The sequence below is a fragment of the Cynara cardunculus genome (assembly GCF_001531365.2).
Source record: "Cynara cardunculus var. scolymus isolate 2C chromosome LG 10, CcrdV1, whole genome shotgun sequence".
Taxonomy (NCBI): Eukaryota; Viridiplantae; Streptophyta; class Magnoliopsida; order Asterales; family Asteraceae; genus Cynara; species Cynara cardunculus.
The window spans coordinates 10,057,572-10,072,927 of NC_037537.1; the positions used below are offsets into that span (position 1 = coordinate 10,057,572).

At 34.2% G+C, this 15,356-nt stretch overlaps 1 protein-coding gene across 1 annotated transcript; it reads right to left on the reverse strand.

The window, feature by feature from the left end:
• Positions 1 to 239: 239 nt before the first annotated feature.
• Positions 240 to 9,372, reverse strand: LOC112519861 (dr1-associated corepressor homolog). Its single transcript, XM_025128168.1, has 6 exons — positions 9,156 to 9,372; positions 6,590 to 6,662; positions 6,417 to 6,510; positions 4,544 to 4,660; positions 4,368 to 4,425; positions 240 to 1,000 (listed from the first exon to the last, which is right to left on the reverse strand). The coding sequence occupies exons 1-6, from the start codon at positions 9,186 to 9,188 to the stop codon at positions 464 to 466; spliced, it is 912 nt and encodes a 303-aa protein (XP_024983936.1). The 5' UTR covers positions 9,189 to 9,372; the 3' UTR covers positions 240 to 463.
• Positions 9,373 to 15,356: the final 5,984 nt, after the last annotated feature.

Here is a 15,356-nt window from a genome sequence, read left to right on the forward strand (position 1 = left end):
TAAAACGTATTCAAATAGACAAAGTTTGGACCGATTGATTGAAAACTCAGGTCTTTTCATAAGACATAGTTTCTACGGAAACAATCTGGAAAGCAGCATACAGCACAACCCTCCCCATACCCCCACTTCGTATAGGATTTATTGGGTTCATTTGGTTTAATTTATACCAATGTTTTTATTATGCGTCTCTATGCTACAGTCATGGATATAAGCCTAAAGCATACGAGTTCAGTAAAATATAGTTCAAGATTTTGTACCACAGATTCACAGAAACTTTAGGATAGCATCAGTACGACTATGAAACGAAGAATACAAACACATAAAACAACGAAAAATGAAAATAACTCCCAAAATAATAGGTAGGCAACTAAGCGCCTTTGGTAGGACGTCTTTCTTTCCTTTTTCAGCAAGTTTTCGTACAAATTAGCACCTAATGAGAAGCCATTTTGGTAATGAAGCACTTCTATTCTTCATCATAGTCTTCATCCTCATCCAATTTTGAGTTGATTTGTGCAAGATGAGGATCAATGGTGATCCTATCTATTTCTGAAACTGACCACCCGGGATACTCACTGTTTGCAACTTCACTAGGTTCTGCTGATGACGAACCACCAGGAGCTGGGGCAGTTTGCGGTGGTTGTGAAGACGCTGCTGCTGCTGCTTGTGGTGGCGGAGGTGGTGGTGGTGCAGCACCTCCATCTGAGGCGGCAGACCCTTTATCTGTATTCTCATCAAAGCCAGCATTCAGATCAAAGTTCAGGGCACCTGTACTTGGACTAATGTCGGGTGCCATTTCAGCTTTCGGCTCTGAATGGTTGTCAGGAGCCCCCTGTGGGCTCAGGTTTTGCTTGCTAACCTGCTGAAAGGATAGTGTGCAAGATTCCGATTCTGGTTCTATCTGTGGAGGCTCTCGTTCTGCAGCAACTCTGCCTCGGCCACGTCCTCTTCCTCTACCACGACCTCTGCCCCTGCCACTGCTGCTTGTGTGTCCTGCTTCATTCTGTATCAAAGATTACGGTTTTATCAAGTGAAACTCGGTTAGGTTTTAAGTCAACATTTTATTTCGGAACTTCAATCCTAGTACTTTTGCAGGTTAAACTTGAGATGAATGAATCTAAATTTTAGCTCACCCTTTCTTGTATATATTCCTCAGTCCTACAAATACTGCAACATTTAGTCCTACATGCACATTATACACACAATGAGGGAATCCCTTTACCAAATGATCAAATACCCCTTCACACATAAATGCAACATATCTAGCAGACCAAACCAAAAACAACAACTATTTTTAATGATTGTAAGGGATCGATATGTAAATTCAACTCTATTTTTGTGATTCTTCCTCAAAATCTCGTTCTAATATTATTTTAGGATGGAGGGAGTAATATTGTCTTGTCATTTAGTGTAGTTATCAAAAGTTCCTCTACAACTAAACCACTTTTAGCAACTTAGAATATCAAAGTTAGTGCATTTGAAACTCAATTGTCAAATATGAAGTCTTATATGGAAGACTTGAGAGTGAGCATTGCGACTGTAGGTAATAGGTCTTATCTTTGTATTTTCCTCCATATGATACTCTCAACCTAGTCTTTTTGTGGAAGATCACAAATTGATACCCACCAAAAAGTGAACATTATTTATCATCCTGCACCTGTCCACTCAATTTATACAAGCTACAATGGCCATGCTTCCCTTCACAGAAGCATGACCGAAATTGCACCTTTGCAAGATATTGTACAATTGACCACTTAGAAATGGCAGTATCTGAACTCCTTCCATGGTAATTCTACCTGCAAAATGCTTGAACACATCTTTATGGAAGATTTATCTATCTATATGGTAGTATTTGATGCAATTCAGATGAAGCTGGCTAGAGATGAAAGGATATTGGTCTGTGGGCTTAAAAAGATGAGCAAATAAGAAGAAAGCATTAAGTCTCCAATGCATGATTGATTTTATGAGGAAGTTTTCTATTGAGAGTAAAAAGTTCTATGAGTTGCCCATGAAGTGTATAAAAAGGCTCAAGTTCTGTACAAAAGTTTTACCTAGATAGTAGATACCACTCATTACTTTTAAATTTAATGATGAGATACATTATCTAATGCCAATATAAGGAGAATCCAATGGTCACACGCTTTAAACACTTTTGGGTATGAAATCAATCAACCAAAGTGTTCATTAATTAGGCTTATTAATTATCCAATTAATTCAATTAATTAAATAATCATGAAAATGCCCGAAGCTACACACAAGTACCAAGAGTACTATAGAAAGCTACAAGATAAAAGAGAGCCCTACAACATGTTAGAGAACACGAAAGCATCCAAGAATTCCCTAAAGGGTATTCTAGGTTTAAGGTGTCACAAAGGTATGCTTATACATGGAGTGAGAGGCGAAGAAGGACCCTAGATGGGGTGTTACATAAGGTGAACACCTATGGTTCACCTCACAAAGGTAGCGGAAATATGACACAAACATTACCAGCAAGAGCTTCTAGAACTAAAAGGTACACATATATGCAGGTCAGAACTCCAAATTGGTACCTAAGAAATAAGTTGGATCTCATTTGCTTGTTTTAACCCAAAGCTTTGAAAAACATTTTGTTTGTGGTACTAGACACATGCATCCAGTACCTTGAGCAACATAGAGACTAACTAGTATGTGACTAGTTCACCATGAAGAGATCATCATGTTGAGAGCTTAGGCAGTTAGACCAAATCACCAAACTACATATGCAACAGGATACATGACTTGAATGTTAGCATGGTATGAGGCCATGTCTATCAGTAACGAATGACAAGATTATTGAACATCCATATGGAATGCATGTAGGATAGAATCACTTTCAATGGTGGTCCATAATCAATGGGATGGGATTACCTTTAGGAATGGCCTATGGCCTGCATACCAAATGCACAAGAGGTCATGTTACTTTGAATGGACAAGGTCATGGGCAAGCATTGAGTCAAGGGATGACTTGGAACTCATGGCCCTAAATATCGAGAGTTAGAACTCGTGTGTCGGCCTTTAGCCAATGGCTCATTTAGAGATTCTGGTGGTCCAATATACTGTGATGTCTCCTACTAAATGTTACATAATAAATAGTCATCGCATTGCCTATTGAAAACACAAAAGAAAGAATATGAAACTTCCTACAAATATCATATTTTTCCTTTCTAAAAAATGCTCTTAATGTTACAAGGGAAACCTCATTTTACAATTTATTGCACCCAGGATCAGTTGGTTGCATTTATTTTATATAAAACAAATTAAAGAATATTGGTGTTCCAGCCACTAAGGAGTTCTATCAAAAGGTTAAATTCAATTGCAACTAATAAGTGATGGGAGTTTCCAAACATCAACATTCAGAGGGCAAAATAGAAAAGGAAAAAGAACAAAGGGGTATATGTATCACATTATTAAGTTTATGAAATTAAACTTTTATCCATCCACTTTATCGAAGAAATGGAAAAGAAAAAAAAAAGCGAGAAAATGGTTTTTCCATAAAGAAGCGTTTAAAAGAAAAAAGGAAAGAATACAAGATAGGAGAACAAAGCAAGAACTGGGTTCTACAAAACGAGGGTAACAAAATTAACAATCAAGTGAACAAAGTATATGAGATTTTCTTAACATAAATACAAACAACACATATATGTGTGCACAAAAACACAAACCTGAGTTTGATTTCCAGCTTTGATTATTGATTTGTGTTCTATTATATTGTCAAAATTAAGCAGGGTTCGGCTCTGGTAGGGAAACTCTTCAGTGTTTGTAATGGCAGGGTCGTCTGTGTTTTCTTGATTTTTTAGAAGGCTGTCTAGGTGACTCTATTCAGATATAGTTACGTAATGGCAGTGTCGTCTTGTTTTCTTGATTTTCCAGAATGATCACCACTTAATGCATCTGACATGTGGTTTTCTATTATGTTTACAGCCTAGGATATCAAGTTTTTAAACTAATTATTTAAGCGAAAAACCTCACCAATTTGAAACAGAAAGTTCGCAAATAAATGAAATATAGGGAAATTTTGGGTTACTTTAAGTTGGCGCATCATCATTATGTGTACTAGATATGCATAGAGAACAAGTTAGGTCTATGGCAATTTGAATGCCATTCTGGTGATTGTGGATGTCAGGTAAGGTGGTGATGGGAGGTAATTGCAATTCAGTTGTAGTGGCATGGCGGTTTTGTGTCTGTTCGAATTTAGGGCAGTGATGGTGTGAAACTAGCCAGTAAGATTCCACCACCACCCCCTAAAAAAAGGACACGCCTTTCTTTCAGACGGTTAACCCTTAAAAGTTACACATCAAACAATATTAATATATGCAAAAAAACACCAGGTGAAACAAAAATAAATCTATTACCGTCCTATTCCTCTTTAATTCTTCATCACTATCATTCACTTCATCAGCAGCAGCTTTCCTGGAATAAGACGATAAATTGCATTTGTTAAGAAAGACAATTCCAGAAATTAAAATCAATGAAAATCAGTTTAAGAATCACTCAGTAAATAATGAAAGAGGATGACAGGAAGTTCTACTTTCTCTTTGCCATGTTACGGTCATCTGCACCAGCTTCTGAATGGCCATAATCAGGGACCTTGCCGACAACTTCCCTCAGAAAATCAAACACGTTGTAGCTTTGAACACAGTGCTTTCTGAAAAAATATAAACCAATTGATGTATTTCAATAAGATTTTTAATGCCAAGCAGCTTCAATATATCAGAGACAGAAAAGAATATATCCAAAAGACATTGGAAATCAAACACAAAGAAGATTGTGCAACATGATTGAAACTTAATCCATGCTTGTAAACAACAAAGAGAGGAACCCCTTACAGGATTCACCAATACCTTCAAATATATCAGAAAGATCCTGGTGGCCCTTACAGATAATATATGAAAGAAAAGGAAAATAAATGCATTTCAGCTTGAACATTCCCTGTTTAAGAAATCCACATTAAGTACCTATGAGTCCCCCTTATTTCCTCTAGGTTGACCTCTAGAGCTTGTGCCGCTTTAGCAGACATGATGACAGCTAAGCAATCCAGACAGACCAATTGTGTACTCGCATTCTCGTGAGAGGAAACTTATCAATTCTGCCATGATAAAAGAACTCATCTACAAGACCAATTGCATTACTCTTCCTAAAAAACAGTTTCTCAATTTAACCCATGTTGTTTGTGCCTTAAAGGAACATCCCGGGTTTGGAACCTGGAAATATAGTTAGTTATAGTGAAAAATCTTTCCCAAAAGAAGAGGGGCATTGATTTATGAGTCTGGAGGACTGGAACAGAGCAAAAATCTCTATCTCTGCTTCCCAAGTCCTGGTACCCATCACATCTTCTTAGCATTTGATACACCATACTGCTGAAAGAAAACAAATTTTGGATTATCAAGGTCACCTTAACATGCTCTTGAATTTGGAAAAAAGTTTCTTAAATATAGAGAAAACATTGCGTATCATATCTGATACACTATTTGAGATGCGAATGACATTAATTTGTGGCTTGATAACTGGCTCATCATGTCATGTACTCCCTCTGCACTTATTTGGAATTCTAGGTTAGAGGCCAACATGAACATGTGTGCTATGTTATAGAATGGAGTTTGAATCTCCCTACCTTTAAGGGGTGCTTGTAGCCAGCCCAATAACCCACGTGAAGTTAACTTATCACAAGGAGTGCTCGAACTGCAAGGTAATGGTTTACATTTGGGAATAGTACAAGGACTAGGACTAATAAGGTAGTTTGAGGGATACCATGTGGTTTAAAAGTCACATTGTCAAATGCTCAATTAAATGGTTGTGTTGGCGTCATAGGGTGTATGCTCGAGATCATGTTCCCATGTTTTTTGTAGTGATAGCTACAGAATATCTAATATATTCTGCTACTTCCTCCTCTTATATGATCTAGAGTGTTTCATGATTAGATCAACAATGAAACTCCTTTTTCCATTTCCAAGAAAACATGTGTCCATTTTCACCACCCTCCATTATATTATAGGATGTCAAGAAACCCCTCCATTGACCAGTTTTAGTGTTATGGGCAAATAATGTGTGCATCAAGTGAAAACAGGTTTTGATTAACACATGCATCATATGTATATATATTCACACATATACCTACCAATATTAACATAGATATTTAGATGGATGTGTATACATATATGCGTATACATAGGGTGTATGTGTGTGTGTTCCCTAATAAGAGAAGAAATGGAGCAAGTTATGAACTCCGCTTACTGTTCTTGACAAAATTAATACTCTTTCAGCTTCAAGTTGCTAGTTCAAGCAAGTTTCTCATAGGATCAACAACACAATGCAATAGGTTAGATTACAAAAGTACTTTACGTAACACCCTAATACAATCGTTCAGTTGAGGAAATTGAGTTAAGATTCAAAGCTTCACTTACAAATGTAGTGAATTAACAGTCTTAGCTCCTCTACGGAGAGTGATATCATATGTGCGATCACAAAGATCTTGCAAGAACAATTCCAACGCTTTGGCTGCATAAATGTAAGAAAAGAGTAAGAATCACAGAAAGTCTCACATCTAGGACCAATGCTTAAAAGATTAACAACTCACAAACTAATACTGGCACGGCCATGGCAATCTTCCCAACATCCTCATCAGCTTGCATTATCTTTTTAATCCGAGCCTGCAAATAATTCTCTGTGAGATACTGGGGTAGACAGAATTACATCGTTCTTTAATGTTTCTAATTCTCACATTTTTCACGCATATTGGACAAAATATTATTCATGTGTCTCTTATGAAGTTTGGATGTTCATTAAAGCAAATGAATATGGTAAAAAAGAAGTACATGGGATAGATATAGAGCCAAATTGGAACATTCAATTCTTTGACCATGGCATAACAACCACCTTATGAGATCTCTTCCATATGATAATGCCAAAACAAAACGTTTAATAACATTTAAGTTTCCTTGAAAACAGTAGCTTGCCATTTTCTGTAGAAGCCTGTCTTAGAATCCTAGGAATATCAATTAACAATGTTAACTAAAACAGCATGAAAGAAGAAGAAAAATACTAACTTGAACATATATTCTTCTTTTAACACGTTAAATGTTTTTAATATTCAATTGTGTGATGATAAAAAAAAAAATACAACAATTGAACAGGACTTCACATTACTGTAGGCTCTTGAGTAGCGGTTTGGAATCTCAAAAAGAATCCAGATCTCTACAACATAAACAGGAAATCGGACTCATATCAACATTTGAGACTCACATGATTCATGTCCATACGTCACATTTAAAAACTAATATAATTTCAGTAAAACTGGTTGATGAATTCCATGCATAAAGAGTAATACCTAGGGAAGTCCAAAACGAAGTTTGGATCGACAAAACCGCAGAACCGAACTGGACCACAGCGGAACTGTCTACATCAATTATGTTGTTGCATCTAGAATTTTTTAAAACTCAGTATTTGGTTCGGATCTCAGTTAACGATTTTTTTTCAAAAGTCCAATTCTTGGTTCAGTCCGATTCAAAACCAAAACCAAATCGGTTCTTTTTATCTTTCAAAATTGAAACAATATTGTTTAGGTTTGTATTTTTCAAATTAAAGAAAACCCCAAGTATGTATTTTAGCAAGGAGTCTTCTTACGTTTCTTCTTTTCTCAGTCAATGTCCATTGCTAGTGGTACACAACCAAGTACATAGTCCTTACCATCCTCAACACTTCTCTATTGATCATATTTTGCTGACTTTGACCAACTGATCGATCCAACTACAACTATGACACATTAGACCAAGACAACCAAATCAAAAGTCACTTGTTTTTCCTGCTTTCATATCCACCATCAACTCAATTCAACTTGTGACTTGACTCAAGCAAGTGGACACTTTTAACAATAAATGATCTGAAAGGATGGTAAGACAACTTACCTTCACAAGAAGATTAAGGGCACTTTTAAATCATCGCCAATGTAAAAAGGAGTCAACTTACTTACTAGTTTACTTGAGGATGCCACTGAGGTAGGGACCACAAGGAGTACCAAACAGATTCCTCTCTAGGAATTCAAGGGAAGCATACAATCCTTGATTAAGTAACTTGTGAGGATAAACAAGGTATAAAACATAATTACTGAAGCTTAAGCATGAGCAATATTGACATGTCTATTTTAGTGAGTGTCATGTATTAGGTAAAAACCTAAACTAGTACGGACAGGGGTCAATAGCTCTTGAGCATGTGGGATATGAGTTCTTTAGAAGTAGAACATAAACAATCATTCTATTTTCATTTCTATTGTAAAGCCTATCTGAAAGTGATGCACTTATTTACCTGGCATTTGTCTATCTAAAATCTATTTCTATCCTTGTATTTCCCAGAATTTGTGTTCTCCTGATCTTTCTTTATATCAGGTGGCAATATCTTTCATGTGTGCGAAAAGCTACCTCTCTAAATATGAGATGCACGATAAAATTCCTCTTAGAAAACCTTTGTGTAGATGTTCTACAGATACAAAAGCATAAAAATAAGGCCTTTATGCACCCCACAAGCAACTTCAATACCAACCTAAAACCTTTTCCCAGCAGAAACATTCCAAGTATCCTAATGAATTAGATCAAATCCTGAGCCATATAGACAATAATGTGTGTTGGCCCAGACTATAAGCGCAGGATTAAGAGTAATAATAAAAGGAACCAAAACATGATCCATATACCTATAGTTGATACCTTCCAAACCAAAAACCAACCTATTTCTATATCGGCAACTGTATCTGATTGTTCAATCACACCGCACACCACCCCAGAAGGAGATAGCTACACTTATGTATATGATGTCAACCCTAGTACTTTACCCAAATTGACATGAATTTTGTCTAATATCCTCCACCAACAATATCCTATTTGCAGCCCTAATTATAATAACAATACAGTTTAGCAAATTTTTCTTTCAACAGACTACAACTCACACTAATTCAAAATTCAAAAACAATTTGTTTGACGTCAAAAGTCAAAATTAACATTAGGGTATCAAGTATTCGAAGACTCCCTAAAATTGAGCTACCTGAAGTATTACAGATCACAAGAAATTCGCACCCATAGTTGGGAAGAAAGCAAGTTGATTATGTGTAGTTGCATCAAATTAGAAAGAAAGAAATGATTACAGGAGGAACTTACAGCAGGGAAACGTGTATCGAGCTTTTTCCTCATGGCTTCAGTACATCCAGAATCAAAAGATTTACCGTAAAAGAAAGGATGGTAAAGAAGAAGAGAATATGATCTGTAACAGTTACAGTTGTCGCCGTTAGGGATCTGATGACCAAAGTTGGATAGATCCGTATGAGTTGACTGCAATACAACAAGGGCATGCGTGCTTAGCTCCAATTATTGATCGGAATACCCTTTTGGCGTTTTCACAATGTCCTCTCCATTCATGAATTCATTTTAGACATTGGCTAAAATGCATAAAAAAAAAATCAATGATTATATTTTGAGCAAACTTCACTTTTGGTGATTTGTGAATGTTAACGGATTTCGCCCCAAAACTTCAAAAATTCGATTTGGATTTGTTTATGTTTCTTATTTTATAAATTATAATGGTTTTCCGTCTGCTCCAATTAAATAAAAGACATTATATTATTCTCTCTTTTTTTTATAAAAAAACATATAATATATATGGAGAGATGAAAAGTTTAAACAAAAACTATTTTTATTTTTTCAGTGGAAATATTTTGGCCATTCATCTCCAATAACTTATATTAAATAAATTTTTTAATTAGAATTGTTAATTAAAGTAAAAAAAGGAAATTACGGCCATTTTTTATTTAAAAATTTTCATCCGTTAGTTTTTAAACTAAATTGTCTTAAAAACTACTAACATATTAATCAAATAAATTATATTAAAAAAACAAGAATTTCATTTTCTTCGATATGTCAATCATCTAGATATAGTTTTTTTCTTCATTTTAAACGGTTTTTTTTACATGAAATGCTATATAAATATTTTTGTACGTTCATATTTGAATATGGATGTTAAAAAGTTGTTCTTTTTCGTTTTAACTGATGTATGAATTTTAGAGTTGTTATACATATGTCAACATGCATAAATATTCATGATGTATATTACATAGATATACCATCCCACGTAAAAAATGGTTAAAAAAATCTATATTGAAATTGATGTTAAATCAGGAAAAAAAACCTATTAGTTACTTTTAAGATATTTAGTTTAATCAAAGGGGCAGAAGTTTTTTAACTAAAAAATTTAAAATAAAAAAGTCAACTAAAGTAGGCGTGTGATTCAAGTTGAAATTAATTTTATTTTTGCTCCCAACCACTTCTTAATTAAGCATTTTATATTTTAAACATTGATTACTTTTTTTAATTTTGATCAATGATAAGAATTTGTCCTTTGATTTACAATGCAAAATTGGTTTTTATTTGAACTCTATCATCTCTCTCTATATATATATATAAAGAGAGAGAGGGTGAGATAGTCGGATTCATACGAGAATAATAAGTATTTAATAATACTTAAATAATACATTAACAATTAATTCTAAAAATAAATAATTAACAATAGTAATTGTTAGGTCACTTTGATCAATCTTCAAGATATATTCAATGAATCCATGGCAATTTATGATTTAGCCTTGAAGAACATGAGAGGAGAGATGAGAGAGTTTGAGAGGAAAAGTCAAACTTCTATTACGAATCTGAGATATTACAATGAGCTCTCCTTTACTCAAAATAAAGTTAAACACCAATTATATAGGGTCAAACCTATAGAAAAAAGTCAAAGTCAAACATCTCTATGAAAAGTCAAACACGGTGACTTTTATACAATTATAGACAATTTTATATTTCAAGACGAATACAATTATACACTGAATTTCATTCCTCACATTCTCCCCTTTTGTATTCAGACTTGAAAGAAATTGCGCGCTTTGAGTCTTGTTTGAACTTTGAAGCTTTAAGCACTCTATGTCTTCATCAAAACAGAAATCTTAAACTTGAACTTCAGACAATCATTAGTTGAGAAAGATCTTCTAACATTCTCCCTCTCAAATGTAGAACCGCGATGATCTTCTCTTTTGACAATGTAGAACAGAAACAATAACGAACAAATTTTAAACATTCTCCCCAATAATGAATTTCTTCAGATAAGATCACAAACATTCTTTCACGACGAGAAATCTCTATCAATAACCTGTTGAAATGATGATCTTCACATTCAACAACTCTCAGACATTATAGCATAAGAATAATCTTTTGTAATCATCTCCAGTCGCACTCCTTTTGAGTCTTTTGCCATCTTTAAAGCTACTCCCTCTTGATCTTTACATCAGATTCCCCTTATAATGTTCGGAATTGGACATTTCATTCATTATTACATACTCCCCTTATGATGAAATGAGAATCATTCCATCATACATAAGAATGAATGAAATCCTCCGCGTAAGCCGTCAATTCATGAAATTGTAAGTAGATCTTTTCAAATCCACTTATTTAATCTTTTCAGATTAAGGGAATGAGAAGATAACAGCCAATTTCAACGTATGAAATTGTTTTCAATCTTATAGAAAGATTGGTCTGTGAGTATAACAGATATACTCAGTACAACGGATGTACTGTATATATGAGACTTTTTGATGCTCATCTCACCAGGTCTTCCATTCAATCATCGATAGCTTAAAAATAGCATATCTATGAATGTTTTGGCAAATTAACATATAAAATGCAAAACCTGTGTAGTGTAGAAAGATAAAGCAACGTATGCTTATGTTTAGGCTAAAAAAGATAAACCTTATGGACTACACAAATTTATCAGACTCAATTAGTGATCAAAAAGACTTGAAGGGGGGACATATATCCTTCTGATTCAATATCAACTTTCTCTGAATTAGAAATTGATAGATGATGAGCTGCGTGCGCCAAGTGTTATTGAAACACTTATCTGTTAAAAGATAAATGAGTAGCTAGCGGAGTTGTGACAAGAATTGGCCTGGGCTTTGCCTTTTTCAATATTAGTCTCGAAAGAATTGAGAACTAATAGATAATGTGGTATGCCCGAAAATTTAAAGTTTGGAACAGGATCTTATTTATTCTTTTGATCCTGACACAACTCTTATCAATTCTTTTATCTCACAACTACCCCTCTCATTTTCATTTTAGTCTCAGCACACAAACCCTTTTGTATATAAAGCTCACTCAGATATGGTTGTCCTCATGGGTAGGTGTGACATTCGTCATTTTTGCAGCATCAGGTTAGCATCTTTAAAGAGTTCTAATAGTTAGGATTATAATTTATTAGGGTCTAGTCACGTTGATTAGAAATCAATTGACTTAGCTCCCAAATTGTAGTTCAGAAAACCATGTCCCAACGGGTAACTGATAAAGTAACTTATATGAGGTCAAATATATTAAAAATTCTCTTAAAATAAATAGAGTTGATATTATAAAATTCAAATTTAAAAATATAAGAGTTTCATTTGAACGTACAAATAATTTTACAAAATTGGGAATTTTGATTTAATAATAAATAACTTCATTGGTATTTGATAAAATGTATTTGAGTTAACTTTTTAGTTGGGTTGTAGTTTTATAAGAAAATAAAAATAAAAATAAGGTGGTTTGGGCCTTGAATGAGCCGGCCCCTTTATCCACATATAAAAACTCAATTTCTTTTGAAAACTTTCATTTTATCTTCATTTGGTATCATTTTCTCTCTCTCTCTCACTAAACTCTTCGTCTCCCACACCAGCCGAACTCATTTTCAAAATCTTCTTAGATTCCCTAAATCTTGAAGAACATCCAAGGCTTCAAGAAAAAGTGAGCAATAGGTAATAGATTAGTTTTATTAACTTTGTATCTTTTCAATCTTATTTCTCGTCTTCGTCACATTTTCCTCCTTCCTGTTGAGCTCAAAATTTTCTGGAGAATCTAAGAAGGGAGATTATTCATCAAGACATGAAAATGTTCCCAAAATGGTGATAATCTATGATCTACAAACTTAGAACTCAAGAAAATAGGGAAAATCGCATTGCATGTAGTATTTAATCATTAAAAACAATGTTTTGAAAACCAACAGATTGTTGGTCAACATATTCGCTGTTTGTGTTTTCTAAAAATAAGAATCCAAAATATTTGAATCATCTTTTGGAATCGTTGAAAAGCATCAAGTCTAAACCTTCCATTTGACCTCAGTTTTGATAAAATGCAATCTGTCCAGATTGCTTGATATGAAGAAAATAAGTTGAAGATATATAAATATTAAAATATTTCTAAAAAGGTGTGAAATTTGGTTAGAAGTTGTTCAACACAGTAACATTTGAGGTATAAAAAGTTAAAAGTAAAATGATTTTTGGAAGGTTCCTTTTTATAATGATTGGTGAGACCAAGATTCCAAAAATCGAATATTGCATGTCTGTCCAAATATTAACTTTTGGTGCAAAGTGTCACACCCCGCTAAAGCGGAAACATGAGGCGCGACAGTTAGGAGTTCATCGCACTAGGATATATTTAACACCAACCATACATTCATAGCCACAACAACAAAAAAATATCCAAAGTTTAAAATTACATTCACCGATTACATTTCAACAGAAACACAGTTTTTAACAAAAGAAGTTCGTTACAAAAGGAGTTCCTTAAACAAAAATCCAACTTATGTTCCCCAAAGTGGATGCAAGCAAGAACGTAAGATTATCTACTTTTCCACTACCTTCTTATTTCCTGAAAAGCATATTAAAATCGAGTGTCAACTACAAAGAGTTGGTGAGTTCACAGGTTTTATATGCACAAATTCAAATGCAGCAAATCCCAGTTATAAGTTTATGAGAAATATCTTAAAAACAACGTCATACACATGATATAAATTGTTGAGCCACTACTAAACCTAAACAACTTTCAACGCCCCACGAACTACCTCAGAGGTGGTAGCGAACCACATGGGTAGAGCATTCTTATGAACTACCTCAGCGGTGACTACTTCGAGTCACATGTGTAGAGCATACTTTAATGACCAAGTGCACCCCTACTCGTCAGTCAAAAGGGTGGGTATGACAACCAAATAATGCTACCCACAAGAATCATAGGCTCAAAATGAGTTAATAGTAGTGTAAWCAAACGGGGACTTTCAAACTCAACATACCATCAATAGTGTATACATTTAATTGCTCACAACAAGATTCATATATCAATATAAATCTATCAAACATTTCTTTAATTATACTTTCCACCCCAAATACGTAAAAACGATAAAGAGAGGGGCCGTGAATACTCACCTTGAAGTAGTGAATGCGAAATACGGTGATAACTTGAATCTTGGTCTGATGGTTATAAGTGCCCTATAGAAAACATCAAGCTTATAAGTCCTAAATGCTAATTCTTATGGCCAAGCCTAACTCTACATCCACATCTTATATAATGCTATCATAATGGTTTTCATAAGCAAGTTTTTATTAAAAAAAAGTTTCAATACTTTATAAGTACATATACATATAAATATGAGACTTAAAAAGTAAAAAAAAATCAACATTTTGGGCATAACACAGTTTCTGTCAAAATTCTAAGTCCACAAAAAGGTCATTTTTGGGTATCTTCCAAAAAGACAAAGTTTACTAATTTTTATCTACTGAAGTTTAGTGAGTTAAGACTATTCTGACCAAAATTCATGACATTTTGAGTTTGCTTAAGTCATCCAAATGAATTTTGCAAAATAATGGTACACAGTACCAATAACAGATTACATACATTCAATAATGCATTCGTTTGGAGCTCTGAATCTTCACCACTTTTAGAAATTCCAATGGGGTTTTAAAGCTAACCCATAACACTAACAAATGAGATAAAAATCACTTAAATCCAACCATTTTTGAGAGAGATATGGCCATCTAAACAAGCATGTATGAATCTGCCATTGTTGGACAGATTGTGCAATCTTTTTGTTTTTGATGCTTGCACCCTTAAAACTCAAAATATTTGGATGATTCTGAATGATACAGGAAACTAACCCATTATACTTGAGTTTCAAAAGAAAAATCAAGTATTTTTGCTAACTTTACCAAGAGATATGCATGCAACAAGTTAACTAAAAATCCTGACCATAGACAGATGCACACGAATTTTGTTCATAAGAGTTGAGGGGTCAAACCTCAATGTTTTCTTATGAATCCAGTTGGAACAAAAAGCTAACTCAATGAATATGATTCTCAAAAGAAAAATTAAAGATTTTGGACTTGTTTAGACCAAGTTATGGTCGTCCAAAGTCAGACTTAAAATTCTGACAGCAACCAGAATACATTTTCTTATCAAAACCAAACTTTTGAGCATTTAAATACACAAAAATGGTGGTTTCTTTTGCAAAAGCTTATTCTC